Below are 25039 nucleotides of genomic sequence, written 5' to 3'. Positions count from 1 at the left end.
TTTTCCCAAATGCAATTAAGATTGGCCAGCAGCCCACTGCTGTCTCATGTATTTATAAGTTCCCAGTTAGAAATGTTATTGTTCATTTGTTCAGTCGTCTCCGACTCTTTGTGACCTCATGGACCAGCCCATGCCAGAGCTCCCTGTCAGCCATCACCACCCCCAGCTCCTTCAAGGTCAGTCCAGTAACTTCAAGGATGCCATCCATCCATCTTGCCCTTGGTCGGCCCCTCTTCCTTTTGCCTTCCACTTTCCCCAGCATAATTGTCTTCTCTAGGCTTTGCTGTCTCCTCATGATGTGGCCAAAGTACTTCAACTTTGTCTCTAGTATCCTTCCCTCCAGTGAGCAGTCGGGCTTGATTTCCTGGAGGATGGACTGGTTGGATCTTCTCGCAGTCCAAGGCACTCTGTGGTGCTTTTGAGCTGTGGTGCACTTTCCTCCAGCACCACAGCTCAAAAGCATCAATCTTCCTTCGCTCAGCCTTCCCTAAGGTCCAGCTCTCACATCCGTAGGTGACTACAGGGAAGACCAGGCTTTGACTAGGCGGATCTTTGTTGCCAGTCTGATGTCTCTACTCTTTACTATTTTATCGAGACTGGACATTGCTCTCCTCCCAAGAAGTAAGCGTCTTCTGATTTCCTGGCCACAGTCTGGAAATGTTAGTGCAATATAAAATCGCCATATTCAGTTCAAGGTGGCAGAGGTTGAATAACACATATGGCCTCCAGAGCACATGGATGTACAGTGTACACCAGGGTTTCTCAACCTGGGGGTCGGGACCCGTGGGGGTCGCGAGGGTGTATCAGAGGGGTCGCCAAAGATAATTAGAAAACACAGTATTTTCTGTTGGTCATGGGGGTTCTGTGTGGAAAGTTTGCCCCAATTCTATCATTGGTGGGGTTCAGAATGCTCTTTGATTGTAGGTGAACTATAAATTCCAGCAACTACAGCTCCCACTTGTCAAGGTCTATTTTTCCCCAAACTCCACCAGTGTTCACATTTGGAAATATTGAGTATCTGTGCCAAGTTTGGTCCAGATCCATCATTGTTTAAGTCCACAGTGCTCTCTGGATGTATGTGAACTACAACTCCAAAACTCAAGATCAATGCCCACCAAACCCAATATTTTCTACTGGTCATGGGAGTTGTGTATGCCAAGTTTGGTTCCATTTCATAATTGGTGGAGTTCAGAATGCTCTTTGATTGTAGGTGGACTATCAATCCCAGCAACTACAACTCTCAAAATCAACTCGCCTGAACCCCACCAGTATTCAAATTTGGTCGTATTGGGTATTTATGCCAAATTTGGTCCAGTGAATGAAAATACATCCTGCATATCAGATATTTACATTACCGTTCATAACAGTAGCAAAATCACAGTTGTGAAGCAGCAACAAAAATAATTTTATGGTTGAGGGTCACCACAACATGAGGAACTGTGTTAAGGTGTCGCAGCATTAGGAAGGTTGAGAAACACTGCTGTACACAGATACACAAATTTACATATGCGTTGTATAACTCCGTAATTGTAAAGTTATGCTCCAAATCCTCAATACAAGATGATCTCAAACATCACAGTAGTCCATACAGCCTGAAAACCTCACAGCAACCTATCAGATAGAATGTCTGACCTCTGTTCCAAATAGCTTGCCATTTAGAGTTTCGAACATTAATATAAGTAGCATCCTTCTACAGCCTGGTTATGCAATAATACACAGTACATTTACTGCTGCTTTGCTTCTCCCAAAAGCAGGAGCAATGAACAAATAATGGCTTGTAGATCATGTCACTAAGGGTGCATCTACATTGTAGAATTAATGCAGTTTGACAGCTCCTTAACTGCCATGGCTCAATGCTGTAGAATTATGGAAGTTGAAGTTTTACAAGATCTTCAGCCTTCCCTTCCGAAGAGTACTGGAGCCTCACCAAACTACAAATCCCAGGATTCCCTAGCACTGTGCCAAACTGCATTAAATCCACAGTAGAACTCTGTCTTATTGCACACCAGGATTTGGCAGCAAAAACTATTTATTTATTTATTTATTTATTTCGGGTACTTTTACCCCGCCCTTCTCTACCCCCGAAGGAGGACTCAGGGCGGCTTACAGAAAAGGCACAATTCGATGCCTATACAAATTACACATAATATACAAAACCATAGTTAAAAACAGTTATCACAGTTAACACAATCAACAACCAGTACATAACACATCATATAAAAACTATTCTCGTGATCAGCGTTTCGTCTTTCAGAGTTCCATAGATCTAATCCATTAATCATTTCCTAATCATCATCAAAGTTCTTTCTTTATCTGCCCGCTTGTCTGAATGCCTGGTCCCAGATCCATGTCTTTAGTTTTTTCCTAAAGGAAAGGAGCGATGTTGCAGATCTAATTTCCCCGGGGAGTGAATTCCACAGGTGGGGGGCCACCACCGAGAAGGCCCTGCTCCTCGTCCCCACCAATCTCACTTGTGATAGAAGTGGGGTCGAGAGCAGGGCCTCCCCAGAAGATCTTAGACTCCAGGGTGGGGCATAGAGGGAGATCCGTTTGGACTAACCCCGGTTTTACTATTCTGATTTCCACAGGACGGTTGGTTAACAATTCCTGCTAACAGAGCTGGAATAAAACAGGCTGTGATCACCAGTACACAGGCTTTAATAACAATGATGATGCTAGTAATAATAATGGTACTCACTTTAATAGCAGAATACAAGGAGACTCCATACAGTCGCTTATATTCAGCTCGAATATCCAAAAGGTCAATTTCTGACCTGGTCACAAGGATTCTGTTCAGGGTGAATTCATCTGTCCCAGCTCCCTGTCAACAAAGAAAAGGTTAAACTGTTTGTTTCTATTTCAAACTTATATACTGCAGAAATATTTTATATATACACATAACATTTAATTAAACGCCAACAGAGAGCGTCCACACTGTTGATACCCAAAACAGAAAAAAGCTCAGTCCAAGTAAACCCTTCTGACCTGTTTCCGTTGGTCTAACAATTAAGCTTCTATTTGCACTATTGATTATACAATACATTTGGTTTACTGATTCATTGTGATGTTATTACTGTTTCTCTCTGAGTTTAGATGCAATGAACACATGAACTGGAGGGCCAGTAAGCAAAAAAATATGGTTGTGAGATGTTGGGATGCCTTGATCTTCATTGTGCAATTAAAGTTCATTAGCTTCATAAAAGATCTATGAAACACAATGTAACATACTCATCTAAAAATGCAAATGGCTCAAATTGCATTTGTTTACTCTCTCTGGGAGTATATCTGCGGCAAATGTCACAATGTCTGCCTACTCCACATTTAACACTGCCCAAAAAATGGACTACACAGGAAGCTTCCCACCAGAGTGAAAACCATCTATTGGACAGATAGCAACCTATTTAACCTCAGCAGACTGAAAGCCAAAACCAAGGTCACAACAACATCTGTTATAGAACTCCATTATGTTGATGATAAAGTAGTCTGTATACATTCAGAAGACGACCTACAAGCCACTCTAAAGGCCTTTGGAGAAGCATATGAGAAGCTCGGCCTCTCACTGAATATCGAGAAAACCAAAGTGCTCTTCCAGCAGACACCAGCCAATCCTTCTGCAATGCCAGAAATATAGCTTAATGATGTAACATTAGAAAATGTTGACCATTTCCGCTACCCTGGCAGCCACCTCCCCACAAAAGTCAACATGGCTACTGAAATACAACACTGCCTGAGTTCTGCGAGTGCAACATTTTTCTGAATGAAGTAGAGAATGAGGATCGGTATATCCGTAGGGAGACCAAGGGGCTTGTTTATACAGCTATTGTTCTCCCAACCCTGCTATAGGTCTGCGAAATGTGGACTGTCTACAGACATCACACTCAACTCCTGGAACGATTCCATCAGCATTGACTCCAAAAATCCTGCAAATCTCTTGGGAAGACAAGCTGACAAATGTCAGCCTGCTGGAAGAAGCAAAGACCATCTGCATTAAAGCAATGCTCCAATGCCATCAACTCCACTGGACAGGCTGTGTTGTCGAATGCTCAATCACTGTCTCCCAAAGCAGTTACTATACTCCTCAACTCAAGAATGTAAAATGAAATGTTGGTGGGCAGGAAAAGAGATTTAAAGTTGGGCATAAAGCTAACCTTAAAAACTGCGGCATAGACGTCGAGAACTTGAGCACTCTAACTGGAAGTCAGCTGGGACCAGCTGTGCTGCAGATTTTGAACAGGCACGAATAGTGGGCCAAAGGGGAAAACGTCCCAAGAGGAAGGCATGTCAAGCCAACCCTTACCGGGACTGGCTTCCACCTGGAAACTGATGCCCTCACTGTGGAACAACATGTGGGTCAGAAATAGGGCTACACAGTCACCTATGTATCCAACGCCAAGACACTACACTTGAAAGATCATCATACTAGGACAACGAGAGATTGCCTAAGTCAGTAAGTAAGTAAAGGAGTGTCAAATTGCATTAATTCTACAGTGTAGATGCACCAGTATAAAATCTGAAATCAGGATTCCTAAAAAGAGAAACATTATAGTCAAAACAAGTTGCATGGGAGATGAGTTTTAGTGATTACTCTTTGCCGATCATGTTCCCAATGAGAAAAATATTCTCTCTTTGGGCTTTGAAAGAGCAAGGGACTGGTTTTATCTAAAGCATCTTTCTGTGTTCTTACCTTCAAGCACTTGTGCAGTCTTTCAGCAAAGAATGCAGGAGTGTTGTTTGCACATTTAACTGTTAAAAGAAGGAAAAAGGGAGAGATAACCCAATGGCACCAAGCTGCATTTTCAAACATGGACAAGTTATCAATGCAAGACAAGAAAGGGTTTCCTGAAACAACACGGTGACAAGTGATCACAGGGCTTGCAAATGATTTTATAGATATGCTGATCAAAAGCACTTACAGATGTTAATTTTTAACATTGCCTTTGCGTGTCCTTTTTCTCTTACTGGTGCCCTCTTGCGGGCAATTATGCAATTTGCATTTGCAGAGGGGTTCCTGCCTGCTCTTTAGGAGATAAATGCGCCTTCTAAAGGAGCTCCATGTAAATACAATTAACCTCCCTTTTTATTTCAAGTACAAAACTGGATACGGGTGGGAGCTGCATAAACAAAAGCATTTGTTTGCTCCAAAAATAATCGACACAAAGGCACAGCAAAAATTACACTGCTTTTAGAAAAAGAAGCATCGCTGAAGGGGGGGGGGGGTTGAAATCTACATTACAGTGAGAATCACAATCATTTACTGGCACCTAAATCAGACTCAGAGAAGAAGAAAGGGAAAAAATAGTACAGAGAGAATCCCACATCAGAACTGCATAGCATAAAACACTGCATGCAGAATGAAGCATTAACTGTGTGATGAAACCAAATGGCAGCAATTTTGTAGCAAAACAAAGGCCCTATTTACACTGCCATAAAATATTATGAAACTGCATTATATGGCAGTGTGGATGGGGCCCCAAACCTGCTAACAAAGGCACAACCAAACACTAGAGTTGAGTGCGGAATTCATTTCTCCTGTTTCCTTCATTTCTCTCATGTCTTTCGTTTCTTCAGTAGCACGAAACAAGAAAGCCCCTTCCACTACGGAAACCAGCACGACATGACAGCAAGCAAGAATGGGGCCTGGCTTCTGGTCTGCTTTTCAGCATCAGTCGCCCTCCTCTGGACACATTCCAGAGAGATATTGACAAGCTGGAATGTGTCCAGAGGAGGGTGACTAAAATTATCAAGGGTCTGGAGAACAAGCCCTACGAGGAGCGGCTTAAGGAGCTGGGCATGTTTAGCCTGAAGAAGAGAAGGCTGAGAGGAGATATGATAGCCATGTATAAATATGTGAGAGGAAGCCACAGGGAGGAGGGACAAAGCTTGTTTTCTGCTTCCTTGGAGACTAGGATGCGGAACAATGGCTTCAAACTACAAGAGAGGAGATTCCATCAGAACATTAGGAAGAACTTCCTGACTGTGAGAGCCATTCAGCAGCGGAACTCTTTGCCCCGGAGTGTGGTGGAGGCTCCTTCTTTGGAAGCTTTTAAACAGAGGCTGGATGGCCATCTGTCAGGGGTGATTTGAATGCAATATTCCTGCTTCTTGGCAGGGGGTTGGACTGGATGGCCCATGAGGTCTCTTCCAACTCTTTGATTCTATGATTCTATGATCACAGAGTAAGAGGTGCTCAGCTGCAGGCCACACATGCATTCTCCCCCTTTTCCAAGAAGAGTGTGTGTGTGGCATGCAGGAGTGCCCGCACCTGCCAGGGCCTGCAGCTGAGTAAGAGGCACTCAGCTGCAAGCCCTGGCAGGCACGGGCACTTTCTGGGCCTGCACGCCACATGGAAGGCCCCCAAAAAATGCCTCATATGCACTCGCCTCACAGGAGAGTGCATGTGAGGCATGCAGGAGACCTGTGCCTCCCACGGTTTGCAGCCGAGTGCCTCCTCTAGAGTAGAAACAGCAAGTAAGAATAAGCCTCCTTTAAGTGCACACTGGGAAGGGGAGCCTGAGTGGGGAGCCACCCCATAATAATTCAACAGAAAACAGATCTTTCGGCACTGGAGTGTGAAAGATCTGCCCTCCCTATTTTGGGAGGCTCCCAAAAAATGGATTTAAAACCGGGACACGAAACAGGCCAGGGTTAACCCCCAATGCACAACCCTACCAAACACACAACTCAATATTTATTCATTTAAGGTATTTCTATATTACCTCTCAGTTTATCAATGCTCCCAAGGCAGAATACAACAGTTCAAAATATGTAAACCATGATAGGTAGGTAGGCAAACAGACAGAAAGACAAGATAGACAAGGATCTCCGGATATCATGACACCATAGGCTAAATATGAAACCACAATGTGCTATAGTAGCCAGAATAGCAAAGGCAACACAAAGCGATATCAACTGAGTATAGTGTCTAGACCAGGTTTGGGCAAACTTGGGCCCTCTAGGCAGAGGCGGCCCTAGGTAATTTTCAATGGTAAGCAAACAGTATTTTGGTGCCCCCCCCCCCCAACCAATCACTGATATATATTTTCTGTTTGTTGTGGGAGTTCTGTGTGCCATATTTGGTTCAATTCCACATTGGTGGAGTTCAGAATGCTCTTTGATTGTAGGTGAACTATACATCCCAGTAACTACAACTCGCATATGTCAAAGTCTATTTTCCCCCAAGAGCACCTCAAGAGCACTCCTGGCAAAATCAACTATACTGCAAATGCTTACTTTGCGTAATGGGTTGAGCCGCCCCTGCCTCCAGGTATGCCCAAGTTTGCCCATACCTGGTCTAGATCAAACGAAGTCACGCCCTCCCTCTTTCATGTTTTGATCAGACCTGACCTGGAGACAAATATCTGAAGGGATGCCTTAAGAGAAGATGGAGACAGCTTATTTCCGCTGCCCTAAAGACTAGAACTTTAACTCATTGATATCAATTCATTCCAATTGCAAGTAAAGAAATTTTACTAAACATTAGGAATAACATAATGAGACATCTTGGAGATGGGACTGAAGTCTAAACATGTTTTATACACATTAGCACAAAAGTAAGTTTATACAATGTTTTAAAATATTTTTCTGCATGAAACCAAGTTTGAGTACATTGAACCACCAGAAAGCAAAGGTTTCACTATCATAAGATACCTATGTGCATAATTTTGGATTTTGGAATTCTGGATAAGAAACACATCTTATGTTCACATGTTCTGTCTTTTCTTCCAATTTGCCCTTGTTAAAAAGCCCACAGTGGAAAAAGTGTGCATCGCAAACAGAGATAAAAGTCCAGTCAAAATGCAGAACTTAAGCAAGAGGCCCTAATGGCAGCCACCAATATAGATAAAGGCTATATTGGATGCTGCTGCTTCAGGGTGCCCATATCATTCCATAAATTACCAGTATGCTTCAGTGTGGTAACCTCATTGAAGTCGGGAACAAAGAGGCCCCAGGGTAGAAAAGGAGACAAACTCCCAAATGCAGAACTTTTGATGGAACATTCCAAAGGACACATATAAAACTTCACATACTTGGAGACCAAAGGTGGTTCACATCATTTTGGGTTTTCAATATACAGTACAGTCATCCTTCCACATTTGCGAATTTCACTTCGGTGGATTTTATTATTAACAGGTTTAGAATCTTGGCCATCCAGTCCAACTCCATTTTGCCATGCAGAAACACAGAAACCAAAGCGCTCCTGACAGATGACCATCCAGCCTCTGCTTAAAAACCTCCAGAGAAGAAGACTCTGTTGGACTCTAAGGCAACTGTCAAGCAACACAAACCACCAGGAACATTTAGGAGGAATCTCTTTCCCTGCAATTTGACTCTTATTACCCCATCATGTCCAAGTCTCCAGAGCCACTGCCAGAAGGGACAGAGAGCTTCATCTATGCTGATGACCGTGTCATTACTGCTCAAGCAGGGAGCTTTGAGATGGTTAAACAGAAGCTCTCCGAAGCTCTAGGTCAGTGGTTCTCAACCTGGGGTCCCCAGATGTTTTTGGCCTACAACTCCCAGAAATCCCAGCCAGTTTGTTAGGATTTCTGGGAGTTGAAGGCCAAAAACATCTGGGGACCCCAGGTTGAGAACTACTGCTCTAGATGCTCTTACTGCCTACTAAAGGAAAAACCAGCTGATCCCTAATCCATCTAAAACACAGACACGTGCTTTTCATCTCAAAAACAGACAAGCATCCCAAGCTCTGAGGATCACCTGGGAAGGAATCCCACTGGAGCATTGGAGCACACCCAAATCCCTGGGAGTCACTCTGGACCGTGCTCTAACCTAAAAGAAGCACTGCCTGAACAAGAAGCAAAAAGTGGGTGCTAGAAACAATATCATACGAAACCTGACTGGCACAACCTGGGGATCACAAACAGACACAGTGAAGACATTTGCCCTTGTGCTATGCTACTCTGCTGCTGAGTATGCATGCCCAGTGTGGAACACATCTCATCACACTAAAACAGTAGATGTGGCTCTTAATGAGATATGCCGCATTATCACAGGGTGTCTGCACCCTACACCCTGGAGAAATTACACTGCTTAGCCGGTATTGCACCACCTGACATCCGCCAGGAAGTAGCAGCCAATAGTGAAAGGACCAAGGCAGAGACATCTCCAGCTCACCCCCTGTTTGGGTATCAGCCAGCACGTCAACGACTTAAATCAAAAAATAGTTTTCTAAGATCTACAGAGACACTTGCTGGAACACTTCAGCAAGCGAGAGTCCAAAAGTGGCAGGCTCAAACCCAGAACCTCAACCAATGGCTGTTACCAAATGAGAGACTCCCCCCTGGGCACACAGAAGACTGGGCGACTTGGAAGGCACTGTACAGACTGCGCTCTGGCACCACGAGATGCAGAGCCAACCTTCAGAAATGGGGCCACAAAGTGGAATCCATGACATGAGAGTGTGGAGAAGAGCAAACCACTGACCACCTGCTGCAATGCACCCTGAGCCCTGCCACATGCACAATGGAGGACCTTCTTGCAGCAACACCAGAAGTACATTAAACATTTTGAATTGAAAAGTTATGGTGGATTAACCTCCTTACTTCTGCTACTGGAACATGGCCATACAGGCCAAAAGCTCAGAGCTACCCTCCTCATTTCTGCTTTGGATTATATTTTCATAAATAACAGTTCGGAGTAGAATTTGTGCTTCCGATTCTCTCTCCTGGTCTGGATCAATGCTGCTCACCATTTTTAATCTCTTTACAAAAGCACAAGCTTGTAGCACATACTCAAAAAACATTTATTTCTGTAATATTTGAGAAGTAAAAGAAAGGCATAAGCACAACAAGAAAGTTTATCTCAAGGTCTTCTTACCAATAGCCAACAGTAAGTCTTCGAAATGTCCCGACAATTCACCTTTTATACTGTCTTCAATCTTCTTCCCACTGAGGTGTCTGTATTCCTCAAAGGCTTAGACATGAGGGGGGAAAAGGAGACCACCAGTTTCATAAATACAGTAGAGTCTGGCTTATCCAACCTTCGCACATCCAACATTCTGTATTATCCAATGCAGTCTGCCTCCCGCCTGGATCCACAGCTGTTTCAATACATTGCAATGTTTTTGGTGATAAATTCATAAATACAGTAATTACTACATAACGTTACCATGCATTGAACTGTTTTTCGGTCGATTTGTTGCAAAACATGAAGTTTTGGCGCTTGATTTGTACAATCATAATGTAATTTGACATTTGATAGACTTTTCTTTAATCTCTCCTTATTATCCAACATTTTCGCTTATCCAGCGTTCTGCTGGCCCGTTTATGTTGGATGAGTGAGACTCTACTGTAGCATGTACGTTAGCATAAAGGTCCAAGGTATTTTTATTTCAATGCCCTAGACCAGCAGTTCCCAACCTTGGTCCACAGAGCACCAGTAGTTTGCAAGAACTATTTATTTATTTTAAACTTTTGTATCCCGATCTTCTCTACCTCCGTAGAGGGACTCAGACCGGCTAACAGCAAGGATTCAGTGCTAGCAATACAATCTAAAACATTGTTCATCAACAATAAATTAAAATACATATAGACTAAAATACATAAAAGCCAGTTCGTCAAGATGAAATCATGTCCCACTCAGTCCGCACATGTGGTCGATAACTTTAGTCAATTGCCAGGCTCCACCATCATTCTGGGAATGCCTCATTCCATAGCCAGGATTTCACTAGCTTCCTGAAGGTCAGGAGGGAGGGGGCAAATCTGATCTCAATTGGGAGAGAGTTCCATAGCCGGGGGGCCACCACAGAAAAGGTCCTGTCTCTCGTCCCAACCAGATGCAATTGCGAGGGTGGTGGGACCGAGAGCAGGGGCCCTTCAGAAGATCTTAACAGCCTTGATGGTTCATAGGGGAGAATACGTTCTCCCCTACGGATGGAGTCCTATGATGTAGTCAAGAACACACCATCCGGCAAGTAGAGATCAACATTTTGGAAAATCATCGTGTAACCGTTCACCACCGAGCCCAAAATGTCAAGATGAGTGTAGTGTCCATGGAAAAAAATCATCCAAGACCATCTTCACCTGCATAAGGTCTCCACTCGCTGGGTTCCCCTGCTGCTCATACCTTTCCAGAACCCTTTTGATGCTAATGTTGGAGTGTGGACCCTGGTCAAGTTGAATGCTCAGGCTTTCTTGACAATGATGTGCCATTGTCTTTTGACAATGACTTTTGACATTGACTTTTCCCCAGACTGATGATACAGGGTGAAAGTTGGGTCCATCACTCTGATCCTGAGACCAAAGTCTGGTCAATGGAATGGAAGCATTCTGACTCACCATCTCCAAAGAAAACTAAAATATGGTCTGTGGCCTCACCATTACAACACCGTTGCAACAAGAGCAACTGGTCTCACAAAACCCTCTTATAACGCTGAGGCTTATTAAATACGGTTTTCTGTGGGCGAGCAGATGGCGACTACTGGATGACATATGTTCTGTATCAGAAACTAGAGCTGATGTGGTCTAGCAATGCAATTTCCTGAATCAGCATCCCAAATAACCAAACCAAATCTAAAGTCGACCAAAAACTGATTTGTAACCCTTTTGATGCTAATGTTGGAGTGTGGACCCTGGTCAAAAAAAGGTTGTGGACCACTGCCCTACACTGTAACTTACTTGCCAACCCATGGTTTTGATCTCTCCTTTCTCTCTTTCTCTTACTCTCCTTTCTTAATTCTTCAGCAAAATATAAAAGTATCAAGATCCATGAAGCCTATTGGTGCAGTGTGGATCTCGGCCAAGTTACTTATGTACTGGCCCATGAGCAAAACCCTCCTTCTTCATCAAGTGAAAATCATAATGTAAATTGGGATACATCTGCAGATCTGAACTTACTTTGTTTCAGCTGGGGAAAGCTGCTGAAGCAGAGAACTTCAATGAACTTGTCTTCATCCGTTCCCCACCTCTTCTCACCAGCGTTGTACAGAATCTAGAAGGAAAAGTTTTGTGAAGGAGATCTAAGAAATTTGTAAAACATTCTCAAGGAGACATCAAGACAAACAAATCACAAAATCACTAGCTTAGTAGAGGACATTGTCATCTTTTAGGTTTTTCCCAGACATATCAAGTTCACTCCTTTCACCACTTTACCCATCCATAGCTCTCACAATTTCCGCCTTCTGATTCAAGTTCAGGAGTTTCAACAGATAGGAAACTGTTTAATTATGAAACCCAACTGTTGGTTCCTTTTTAAACTGCCATTACTTACCTGGGCATCCTTCTTTGCCACCTGCTCATCCACCCTTTGACTTTCATCTCTTCTGCTCTGAAACAATATAAAAGAGAAAAGATGCAAAAATCCTAAGGAAGAACATAATTTAAAAAAAACGTAAGAATCAAATTAAATTATTATTTGGCAGTTCAAAGAGAACAGGAAACTGAGGACTACCATCATAGGAATCATTTTCAGTGCAAAATGACATTAGAAATTTCTGTGGTAATCTATTCATTTCCAATGACACATGTATTTCTAAATATGTGGCTTTAGCAGTCAATGCCAAACTCAGGTGCTTCATGACTAAAGCTTCCTCCTGCTTTGGGTGCAGATAGGGAATGGGCAATGGAAGGGAATCTGCAACTTTTTGTAGCTTTTGTCATGGAGGAAGACGTGTGCTATGGGATTTATAAGAGGACTGGACATCCCTCCCATCGCTAAAGCAATCCTCTGTGTGATAAAATAGAGTTGGCTAAGTTCGGTTCCCCCACTGAAAGAAGAAGATATCAATTTACAATTTCCTCCTTTTGTCCAATGTGGAAATACACCAGCCATGCTTGTGATGGGGGTGGGACCAAGAGCAGGGGCTCCTCCGCTGACCGCAGTGCACAAGATGGCCTATATAGGGAGATGTGATTGGACAGATAACCTGGACCCAAACTGTTTAGGGCTTTATAGGTAATAACCAACATTGACATGTTAAGAGGGGCCTCCCAATACGGAGGCATCTGAAATATGCTCTTGATTGAAGCACTACTTACATCTGCCAGAGTTAACAGAGCTTTCCTGAAGTCCCCAGTTGTGTCAGAGCTGATGTCATCTCCAAGGCTCTTCTTATAAACTAAAACAAGAAAGCCAAGAATAATGAAAGTCAACCTTATTTGCTCAAACCAAAAGCAGCAAGGAACACGCTCTTAATGAACAGCAAGGGCAAAAGTGTATGACAGTTTCTTGGTCAATTAATTCCACCCCTTAATCTTGTGAAGGACGCAGAAAAGTCAACTGTAATTTTAGACAATGCCCTCTTAACAGCGAAGCCACACAATGTTACTCCATTGGTGGACAGTTACACTACACAGCCCCACTACAAGACATTGGCTAATGTATGCAAAATGTTTCAAACTTTGGGTTGTTGTAGGTTTTTCGGGCTGTATGGCCATGTTCCAGAAGCATTCTCTCCTGACGTTTTGCCTGTATCTATGGCAGGCATCCTCAGATGCTGTGAGGTCAGTTGGAAAAGGCAGTTTTCCTTAGTCTTGGAACAGTTTCTCCCCATAGAGATGTTCAATGTATTTTTGAAGGCTTTCGTGGCTGGAATCACTGGGTTGTTGTAGGTTTTTTGGGCTGTATGTCCATGTTCAAGAAGCAACCCAGTGATTCCGGCCATGAAAGCCTTCGAAAATACATTGAACATCTCTACGGGAGGTAACTGTTCCAAGACACATGAAGGGAAATTGCCTTTTCCAACAGACCTCACAACCTCTGAGGATGCTTGTCATAGATGCAGGAGAAACATCGGGAGAGAATGCTTCTAGAACATGGACATACAGCCCAAAAAATCTACAACAACCCAGTGATTCCAGCCATGAAAGCCTTCAACAATACAAGCTCCAAACTTTGTTGGTCATGATCTATAGATACTGTGTATGCTAACTAGCCATTCCTTGTCCACAGTTGCTTTAAAGTAGAGGTGGGGAACATGCAGGCTGGGGCCAGTAAAGGTAAAGGTTTCCCCTGACATTGTCTAGTCATGTCCAACTCTAGGGATTGGTGCTCATATCCATTTCTAAGCCGAAGAGCTAGCATTGTCCATAGACACCTCCAAGGTCATGTGGCCAGCATAACTGCATAGAGTGTCATTACCTTCCTACAGAAGTGGTACCTACTCACATTTGCATGTATTCAAACTGCTAGGTTCGGAGAAGCTGGAGCGAACAGTGGGAGCTCACCCCGCTCCCTGGATTTGAACTGCTAACCTTTTGGTCAGCAAGTTCAGCAGCTCAGCAGTTTAATCTGCTGCACCACCAGATCACATCTTCTCATATTCCTGGACCCTGAGAGCCCCTGTCTCAGTTCCCCTCTTTTCTGGTAATTATAGCTATTTGACAGACTCCATTGTTTTTTCAGATATAGATTTGATGTCCACCTCTCATAGGTTTGAGTGGCCTCCATTGACAGGATGTTGGACTGGATGACCTTCTCTGTGATTCCATATGAACCTGCCTTTTCAAATGCAGTTATGAGTGGATTGGTTTGGCCAGTAGATCTAGTCTAACTAACAAAACCTATCTAAAGTTCAACTTGTAAATATATTCAACAGAAGATATCCAGAATTGAGCCTGAGGTTTTCTTTAAGATGTAGAAGGGATGAGGGATCAGTCTTTTCCTTTTCTTGTATGCTTTTGGATGTGACCATATGGATTGTTTCTTTAAAAGCAGCTATCCACATATTCAGTTAGGCCTTCAAATAAAACCTAATTGTGATGAGGCTTCACTGTAACCAATTAGGGGCAATTAACTCACATCCCATTTTAGTTCACAGGAAGTTAACGGCATTCCATGCTGCTTCAGATGGAATTGTGACCCTCGTTGCAATTCTGGTAGGTCAGCCTTGTTCTATTCCCTGCAACGCATCCCACATTGTTTTGAGAGGTGGTTTCATCCCTGGAAGATGAATTGGCAAGATATAGAGAAGCTGAGCAAGATGGATTGTGGAATTTAATACAACCAGCCTAGCGAAGTCTCTGCTTGGACTAGGTACAGCTCTCCTATAGTAGCAGAGCTCTGGCTTTGATTAATATCTATAAGATTTATGACTGTTTTCTTGGTGAGATAGAAAAGCCTGGCACTGGGAGTAGATTTAGCATCCCACTCTGGTGCATGGCTATTCTGATGGGGAATCGTGCATGTAAAGCACACCAAATAAAAAACTTTGAAAAATGAGCTTATTGAGTGAAATGGACTTGTCTGGAAACCTGTAGCTCTCACAGTATTGCAAATTATTGATCATTGGTTAATTGATCAGTGACATTCACTAAAGCAGGAGTGGACAACTGTAGAGGAGGTGGGAGTTACTTTACCTCCATGTGTCCACCTTATGCACCTTTGCTCCTGGAACAAGTTGAAATGATGGAGGCACCTGAAACGTTAGTGTTTATTTGTTCAGTCACTTCCGACTCTTTGTGACTTCATGGACCAGCCCACGCCAGAGCTCCCTGTTGGCCATCACCATCTCCAGTTCCTTCAGAGTCAACCCAGTTACTTCAAGGATACCATCCACCCATCTTGCCCTTGGTTGGCCTCTCTTTCTTTTTCCTTCCATTTTCCCCAGCATCAGTCTCTTATCCAAGCTCTCCTGTCTTCTCATTATGTAGCCAAAATACTTCATTTTTGCCTCTAATATCCTTTCCTCCAATGAGCAGCTGGTGTGGACTGGTTGGATCTTTTTGCAGCCCAAGGCACTCTCAGAATTTTCCTCCAACACCACAGTTCCAAAGCATCTATCTTCCTTTGCTCAGCCTTCCCTAAGGTCCAGCTCTCACATCCGTAGGTTACTAGGGAGAATACCATTGCTTTTACTATGCGGATCTTCATTGCCAGTGTGATGTCTCTATTCTTTACTATTTTATCAAGATTGGTCATTGCTCTCCTCCCAAGAAGAAAGTGTCTTCTGATTTCCTCGCTGCAGTCTGTGTCTGCAGTAATTTTTGCACCTAGAAATACAAAGTCTGTCACTGCCTTCACGTTTTCCTCCTCTAGTTGCCAGCTATCAATCAGTCCGGTTGCCAGAATCGTGGTTTTTTATGTTTAGCTGCAACCCAGCTTTTGCACTTTTTTCAATTCACTTTAATTAGAAGGCTCCTCAACTCCTCCTCTACTGCAACAGTAAGGGTTTCCCCTGACATTAAGTCTAGTTGTGTCCGACTCTTGGGGGTGGTGCTCATCTCCGTTTCTAAGCTGAAGAGCCAGCGTTGTCTGTAGACACCTCAAAGGTCAGGTTGCCAGCATGACTGCATGGAGTGCCATTACCTTCCCTCAGAAGCGCTACCTATTGATCTACTCACATTTGTATGTTTTCGAACAGCTAGGTTGGCAGAAGCTGGGCCTAACAGCAGGAGCTCATCCTGCTTCCTGGATTCAAACTGCCAACCTTTGGTCAGAAAGTTCAGACCTTTACTATGATGTCAGGAAGCCAGGACCAAAGCCTAATACTCATTTATTCAAAACTAGCGTTACCTGTATAATAAGCCTGGGCTACTTCTTTCATTTGCTTGCTGGTCCGGGAAGCAAGGATTTCAATCAAAGCCTGCTCATCAGTTCCAGAACCCTGGGGGGAATGGGACAGAGAAATTTATCTATTACATTTCTATTTCATTTCTCTCCCTCATGTGTTCAATGACTCTCTTCTTTATTTGGCACATGGTTCCCTCTCCCCATTTCATTCTCACAGCAATCACTCTATAAGAATGCTCAGGCTGAGACTGACTACCTGGCCAAAGGTAAGACCAAGTTAATTTCATGGCTGAATGGGGACTTGAATGTTGATCTTCCAACTCCCAGTCCGACACTCTAATCTAGGGCGGTCAAAATGTAGCCAATGAGCCACATATGTCCCCTTCCAAACAGAAGAAAATTTCCCCAAATGCTCAATCATGGTTGAACATCTTAAAGTGCATTTAAGATAGGAATTCTCTCAATATAATACAACAATGTTTATTTCCATAAAATAGCATCAGAGAAGTACGACGAGCCAATTATGAAGGCAAGTAAGGAGAGACATCATCGTGGTAGACTTACTTTCATGGATTTCTTCAACTGTTTAGCATCAAACAGCGCTGGAGGCATTACAAGCGCCACCATTACACGCTCGAGGTTTCCAGACAGATCACCCTTCAAAGCATCTTTGAGTTCCTTTATTTAAAAAGAAAGGGAAAAAGGATAGATGTGAATACCTCTCACTGTCAAAAACCTTGAACAACTTCTTGGTGTTGCCTAGCTTTTACTGCTGTAATAACCTCAAAGACAGTGCCTTTAATTTTGGTTTTATTTCCAAGATACTTGTGTGTGCACAAGTTCACATAACTGGATGGATCTTTGTCCAAAAACTCCTTGAACTTAGAAAACTAGCTCTTGAGAAGAAAAGTCTGGTCTAGGACTGGAAAATAAAGCCTTAAAATTAAACTCCAAGGTCATTGTTTACAGACACAGGCATACTTTGCTTCACTTTAGAATGCTTCGATAGTATGGTGCTTTTCAAATAGATAGCATATTATTATTATTATTATTATTATTATTATTATTATTATCCCCTGGTGGCGCAGTGGGTTAAAGCCCTATGCTGGCAGGACTGAAGACCGACAGGTCGCAAGTTCGAATTTGGGGAGAGCGTGGATGAGCTCCCTCTATCAGCTCCAGCTCCTCATGCGGGGACATGAGAGAAACCTCCCACAAGGATGGTAAAACATCAAAAAACATCTGGGCGTCCCCTTGTCAACGTACTGGAGATGGCCAATTCTCTCACACCAGAAGCGACTTGCAGTTTCTCAAGTCGCTCCTGACACAACAAAAAAAATCTGTATTTATATACCGCCTTTCTCACCCCTGGGGGAACTCAAAGTGGTTTACAACACATAATGGCCAAATTCAATGCTTTACTCATATAAAACCAAATCATAAATCTAAACAACATATAACTAATCATAAATAGAAAATTAACCCTAAAATAAGAGGACATTTAAACATGAAAACATAAAAATTAAAAACATCTAAAAAAATTAACATCACATGATCCAAACTTGTCGACCAGGCTATTCCAAATGACAATCTATATTTACTTCTTAAACTGTGTTACTTTACTTGTCAAAAGCTTGGTTCCATAACCATGTCTTCATTCGCTTTATAAAGGTCAGGAGGGAGGGCACTCATCTAATCTCACTGGGGAGAGAGTTCCAGAGTAAAGGAGCCACCACTGAGAAGGCCCTGTCTCTTGTCCCCACCAACCGCACTTCCGAAGGAGGTGGGACTGAGAGCAGAGCCTCCTCAGAAGATCTTAACCCCCAAGATGGTTCATAGAGGGAGATACGTTTGGACAGGTTTAGCGTTTAGCGTTCTATAGGCTAAAGCCAGCACTTTGAATTGCATTCAGTAGCAGATTGGCAGCCAATAGAGCTCACATAACCAATTTGTAACATTTTCTTACCCGCACTGCATTTGTGTACAGCATTTGTATACTACAAGTGTCATAAAATGCATCTAGATTGGAGAATTAATGAAGCTTGATACAACTTTAACTGCCATGATTCAATGCTATGGAATAATGGGATTTGCAGTCCTTCAAGGTCTTTAACCTTCTCTGCCAAATAATCCTGGTACCTTAGCAAACCACAATTTCATAGCACTGAGCCATTGCAGTGAAACCACGTTAATTTTACAATGTAGATGCCCTCTCATTGTCATATTTTGGCATTTAAAAATTGTTTTTTTAATATTTGTCCCTGTATTTTAGAGCAAGCACAATTGTCTTTTTAATAAATGATGTTGTAAATATATTTTTAGGTTTTTCTATTCACTTGCAAGCAAAAAAAAAAAAAAAAAAGCAATTATTCGCCTAAAGGCAATACTCCCTTTACAACGATGAAGTGAAACCTAACCTGTGGGAAAGGAAAATGATGTGCTTATAATGGCACCCTGCCATTGATGCACCCTTTTGCCATTGGCCAAACCCTACCTTTCCTGCAGCTGCTTTGTATTCCTTGGCAATCAGCTGTCGCTGAGCATTTGATCTCCCTGTTATGATGTCAATCAGGGTTTTTTCGTCTGTGCCTAGAAGCAAAAATAATGTGTTCACACATATATTGTCAATTAAAAAGTTGGCTGAAAGAAAAATCTCATGCTCCAATGACAACGTTTACATGCAGTGTGTTTAGGAGCCATTCTCTTAACCACACAGCTCCATTCAATTGTTATACACAATATTGTTGTTGTTTAAATTGGATGCCATGTTTCTTTCACAAATATAGGCTTTTATTTCCAACCAGGAGGTAAACCTTACCATAAGTAGATGAGTTGAGTTGATTTTCTTCCTCGCTGGAAAATAAGAGCCTAAAACCACCCACAGAGACTCCAAAAACATGTTAATATTGCCCCTTGTGGTACCAAGGCACAACATTCCCCACTCTGTTAGTCTGACATATGAATTAGACAAAAATACCACAAATGAATAACAAGCAATTTACATTGCCATTTGATCACACTTAGAAAATGCCTGAGGCAGTAGGCATTTCACTCTACCTAAAGCTAAGGTGGAGTAGGTGTATGAGTAGAAACTCATGCTTGCACAACAAACCTGTGAGCATAAGATCACGCAAACCACTCCTCTGCCCCAATCCTTCCTGAACTAGAGAAGGGAAAGGGAAAATATTTACCTATTCCTCTGATTGCTTTCCGAATTGCCTCAGCATCTCTTGATGCATTAAAGCCAGAGTAATCCCGAATTGTTCCCCTACCGCCAACCTAAAAACAAGATGAGAGGGAGAATGAATGGTGGAAGGTTAATATCATATTATGCAGCAAAGTCATTTTCTGGTTTAGATTTAAGAAACACACAAAATACACAATTAACAGGATTGGGGCTACAATTCAGAAGCAGACAAGGTGCTTTTTGCACATAGCAAAACCCTGAGGCCCAATCTCCAGTTGAAAGGATCTTGGGCAGCAAGCAAGGATAGACTGTCTGCCCAAGATGTTGGAAACAATTGGTCAAATTAATATGATAACAAGGCTATCCGTGGTTCCTAGTCAAGAATTACATTGCCTCCCATATAAAAGAGAGAGCGCAGATCCCAGAAAACTGTTGTTGGGGAACACAAGTGTGTTGGAGCATGTAAAAATCAGTTGGTGAGTATGTTAACTGAAAAATGCAAAGCATGAAGCTGACTGGTTGAGCTATAACCGGGATGTTAGCTGTGTTAGCTGATGTTAGCTGATGTTTTTCTGTGCAGGAGCTTGCCAAGACAAGTTAGTATATTTTCTGCTTCTGAACTGCTGGAAGAAAATCCTTCACATGGACACGCAAGGAACATTTGAATCTCTCTCATTGAGTGAATCGATGCAACTGTTCACATGACTATATATATGTTGCTTTACATAACAAAGAGTAAAAACATTGGGTCACTAGCATAACCTCCTAATCTCTGAGGATGCCTGCCATAGATGCAGGTGAAATGTCAGGAGAGAATGCTTATAGAACATGGCCATATAGCCCGAAAAACCTACAACAACCCAGTGATTCTAGCCATGAAAGCCTTTGACAATACAGTAAAAACATTCTTTAATAATCATCTGTGTGGCATATCTTTTTTCTAGCAAGCAATGTGTGGACTGGTAAAGACGCGGACTACGCATAATTTTCATTCCGCCACAAAGTGGAAATGCACTATTGTGCTCATGCCCATGAGCTTAAGCTAGGGAATACACAAAAGGGGGTATTTTTATAGCAATAGGTGCTCCATGCAGTCATGCTGGCCACATGACCTTGAAGCGGTCTATGGACAATGCCAGCACTTCATCTTAGAAATGGAGATGAGCTCCACCCCCCAGAGTCAGACACAACTAGACTTAATGTCAAGGGGAAAACTTTACGTTTGCTAGTGTCAGCCAACATGGTGTAGTGGTTTGAACTCACTCTATCTACATGTGGCAAGTAACATGTACTCCCCTCGAACTCACTACGAGTGGGCCACATGACTTACAGCCAGTCCCACAGCTTCCAACTTTTAATGTATTACAAGAAGAATGGCAGGTTACTTGGCTTCCAAATCCCTGAGTGGTCCCTGTTGTTTTTGATGTGTGGAGAGCTAGACTGGGCTGGATCCAGAGTGATCCAGTGTTCACACATCAAAAAGACCCATTGCTGCTTCGCTGGTCAGAAGCGGCTCTCAAGTTGAGCTTTACTGGTGCTGGTGCTTCTAATGATCACATGGCTGGGTATTCTGGTGTGAACTCACCAGAAGCAATATTGCCAGGGAACTGCTTCTGGCCAGTGAAATGCTAGCAGCAGCTTCCAAGAGGTGTCAATACTCTCTCAGCCAGCCAACAGGACACTGGCACTTTGGGACACTCCGATGATGTATCTGGAGCAGCTCCTGAGCAGACTACTCTGGATTATTTCTCCTGGTTTAGACACAGCATGCAACTCTCTGGAGACCAGGCTTTGGTTTTCCACTCAGCCATGGAAAGAAACTCAATGTGTAACCTTGGGCAAGTCACACTTTTTCAGCCTCGGAGGAAGGCAAGGGCAAAGTCTCTCCTGGCACATTGTGGCAAGAAAATCCTATGAAAAGGTTACTACCTTGAATTGGACATGACTTGAAGGCACACAATAACAACCAACAACTCTGAATGCTGAATTCTTTTCCATGGAAACTCAGGCTGGCGCTACCCTTACTGGTATTCCAAAAGTTATTACTTATCTGCCTTTTAACAATACAATGTAATGTAGTTCAGATCAAAAACATACCATAGAAGTGAAAAAAGAGCAAATAGCAACATGTCAACACATTGGTATAATTGCATATTTAATAAAACATTGGGATCATAACTTTTGCTACTCTAAATATGCGCAGTGATTATAAAACAATCAAACTGGCCACTCTTTCAGAAATGAAGGGAAATTAATCTTCAACACAATGGGAAACAGTATTTTCAAAAGAGTTTCCAGAAAAAAAGAGAGGAGAGATTAACTGGTCTGTGCAATTGTTATGCAGAATGTAGTGCTCAGCTGTTTCCAATATTTCCACTTCACGCAGGCATTTTCACTCATTAGCTAGGGTCTTATTAAATTGACCTTCTAGTAAAGCTGATGGCAATGCACTGAAGCTGGAAAATTGTAAATGCTTTTCTGCATTTAGGGATAGTTAATGGAACCAGATATGAAGCTGTAAAAATGCCATAACTGGAGAGGTCATTATAAAGTTGAGATGAGCAAACTCTGACCTGCAAGCTGCATGCAACTTCCCAAGACTATTTCTGTGGCCACCGGGAGTAGAAAAAAAGTTGTTAAAATGTCCCCAAATTGGATGTGAAAGGCACCTTTGTACCCGCCAGGTTTCCAAAGGTATTAAATCCTTTTTACCATTATTTTCAAAACAATTTCTCCTATAATACCTTTTGGAAGGTTATTTCCAATTTTGTTGGTACTCTTTAAAATTCACTGATGGTTGGGCTTCATAAAATTAGTTGATGTCAGAGTTGCAACAATAAGGTATTCCTTTTAAAAACATTTTAATTGGATATTTTTTTCTTAAATTTGAAATGATCTTTTTCTGAAACACTAAGAACAAGTACCATGACTGGAAGAGCATAAACTACTTTGCTACTTTTAACATGGTCACAAAACTGCCAGTTTATTGACACTGGAAAATAAACTTGCCAAGACAAATCTGCATCCTTGCCTTGCATTGGAAATGTCTGATTTGGCTAAAAAAATGTAAGAACTGTTCACTCAGGTGTAGAGGAAAAGGGGTGGGGTGGGGGAGCTTATATGATGTCAGTCATTCAGGAATGTTGACTGAGGGCCCTTCCACACAGCCATATAACTTAGAATATCAAAGCAAATAATCCACAATATCTGATTTGAACTGGATTATCTGAGTCCACCCTGCCATATAATCCAGTTCAATGTGGATTTTTTACAGCTGTGTGGAAGGGACCTTAGTTTATCTAGAAGGAAAAATGGGATTGGCCTAACACATTACAATTCGGCTAGCATTAAGTGTAGGATCTGAGCATGCACAAATGCAGCCATAGTAAGCCATAATAAAAGATAACACACAGCTAGCACATTCCTGGCATTGTTCTTAGCCGCCTGCATGTTGAGTGCAAGCATTGTGCATGCTTCAGAAAGTTAACTCTATCTTTTTACCTTCCATGGTCAAACTTGGAAAAATGCATTTGGATAAAATTAATCGTTTGTCTCTTTTTGACATACAGTAAAATCTCGCTTATCCAACCTTCGCTCATCCAAAGTTCTGTACTATCTAACGCAGTCTGCCTCCCACCTGGATCCACAGCTGTTTCAATACATTGCAATGTTCTAAATATAGTAATTACTACATAATGTTATCGTGCATTGAACTGCATTTTTTGTCTATTTTTTGTAAAAACATGATGTTTTGGTGCTTAATTTGTAAATTCATAATGTAATTTGACATTTAATAGTCTTTTCCTTAATCCCACCTTAATATCCAACATTTTCACTTATCCAACATTCTGCTGGCCCATTTATGTTGGATAAGCGAAACTCTACTGTGCCTTTCAACAGGGGATATGAAGGCAGTGCCCAAGTTATAAACAGGATAGGTTCTGTAGGTTTGTTCTTAAGCTGAATTTGTATGTAGGTTGGAACATGTACATTTTTAAGTATAACTCCTGCCACACACCCACACACACACAGGCCTTGGATAGGGAAGGGTTAACACCCCTGTGATGTTTGTTTTTCTGTCTGTGCCCCTGTTTAGAAGATTTCATTTCATTTTCTGTCCCTGTGAGAATTGGATTTTAGAAAATTTGCCTTCTTGTGGAAACAGGGATTGGTGGTAAAGCTTCAGTGGAGACATCTTTTCCCCATGATAATTGTTTCAGGAGTGAATTTACCTTCATCTGGATAGATTTCTCTGATTTCCTTTGTCTCACCCTGGTTCTTAACTATGAGTCATATGTAAGTCGGATGTTTATAACTCAGGGACTGCCTGGACATTATTCTTACAAATGCAATGGTGCATTTTTGCTGATGTTAGAGTTCATCCTTGCATTGCCTTTGCTTGCCCTCCAACATTTCATAGATGAACATTGGGGAAATTCGTCGCTGAGGCTATGACCAAGAAGGCAAGCATGAGAAGAACAGACAATGTATTGTCGAAGGCTTTCATGGCTGGAATCACTGGGTTGTTGTAGGTTTTTTCGGGCTATATGGCCATAGTCTAGAGGCATTCTCTCCTGACGTTTCACCTGCATCTATGGCAAGTGAGACCTCACTACCTCTGAGGATGCTTGCCATTGATGCAGGTGAAACGTCAAGAGAGAATGCCTCTAGACCATGGCCATATAGCCCGAAAAAACCTACAACAACCCAAGAACAGACAAGCTAGAAAAGACAATCATGATTTGCTTTTTCCTAATCTATTTGGGAAGGGCAAGAATCCACTTCATTCTGTTCTCTGTAGAGTTAATAGGATACAAACTAATAATAAACTCCCTGAAGGGGTGGCTTACAAGGCACTCCAGGGTGCACATATAACATACAACAGGTAAAAAATGGTACAAAAGTAAAACAAGTCACATAAAATTATAACAACAACTCCCTGTCAGCACATGTAGAATAAAATCAAAATAATACAATTTTAAAACAACAGTAGAAAAAACTAACTACAGTCAATTCACAAAGTGTCAAGTGTCAGTTTAATATGAGCTCATTCAGCCTACTCAAAGTCAAAGGCCTGTCTGAACATCCATGTTTTCAGGTTGAAATTGAAAGGTGGGGTTAGTCTAATCTCTTTTGGGAAGGTTTTCCAGAGTTGGGGGTCCACCATAGAGAAGGCCCTCTTTCTCATCCCCACCAACCATGCTTCAGGGACCGAGAGATGGGCCTCCCCTGTCGATCTCAGAGCCTATTCATAGAAAGAGATGCGGTCACGAAGATAGGTTGGACCTGAAACTATCATTGTCCTTTGAATTCAGTTTTCAGCAAAAGAAGGAGGTCCAGGACAAAGAGAGAAAGTTGGAAAAGCTGAGAAAAACTGAGACATTTAAA

The 25039-nt window shown here is 42.2% G+C and overlaps 1 protein-coding gene across 2 annotated transcripts in view; it reads right to left on the bottom strand.

The window, feature by feature from the left end:
- ANXA3 (annexin A3) overlaps positions 1-25039 on the bottom strand; it is a 40514-nt gene that overhangs the window by 5488 nt on the left and 9987 nt on the right. For both annotated transcript variants that reach the window (XM_060779352.2, XM_060779353.2), the window contains exons 3-12: positions 19656-19743; positions 18959-19053; positions 17029-17142; positions 16468-16558; positions 12993-13072; positions 12226-12282; positions 11853-11946; positions 9835-9930; positions 4685-4743; positions 2699-2821 (exon numbers count right to left, since the gene is read on the bottom strand). In XM_060779352.2, coding sequence (XP_060635335.2) covers positions 2699-2821; positions 4685-4743; positions 9835-9930; positions 11853-11946; positions 12226-12282; positions 12993-13072; positions 16468-16558; positions 17029-17142; positions 18959-19053; positions 19656-19743 — 897 coding nt within the window. The remainder of the gene's footprint in view (positions 1-2698; positions 2822-4684; positions 4744-9834; positions 9931-11852; positions 11947-12225; positions 12283-12992; positions 13073-16467; positions 16559-17028; positions 17143-18958; positions 19054-19655; positions 19744-25039) is intronic.

This window comes from Anolis sagrei, chromosome 5, assembly GCF_037176765.1.
Source record: "Anolis sagrei isolate rAnoSag1 chromosome 5, rAnoSag1.mat, whole genome shotgun sequence".
Lineage (NCBI taxonomy): Eukaryota > Metazoa > Chordata > Lepidosauria > Squamata > Dactyloidae > Anolis > Anolis sagrei.
The sequence above is the reverse complement of the archived record's forward strand: the minus strand, read 5'-3'. Positions and strand labels throughout refer to the sequence as shown.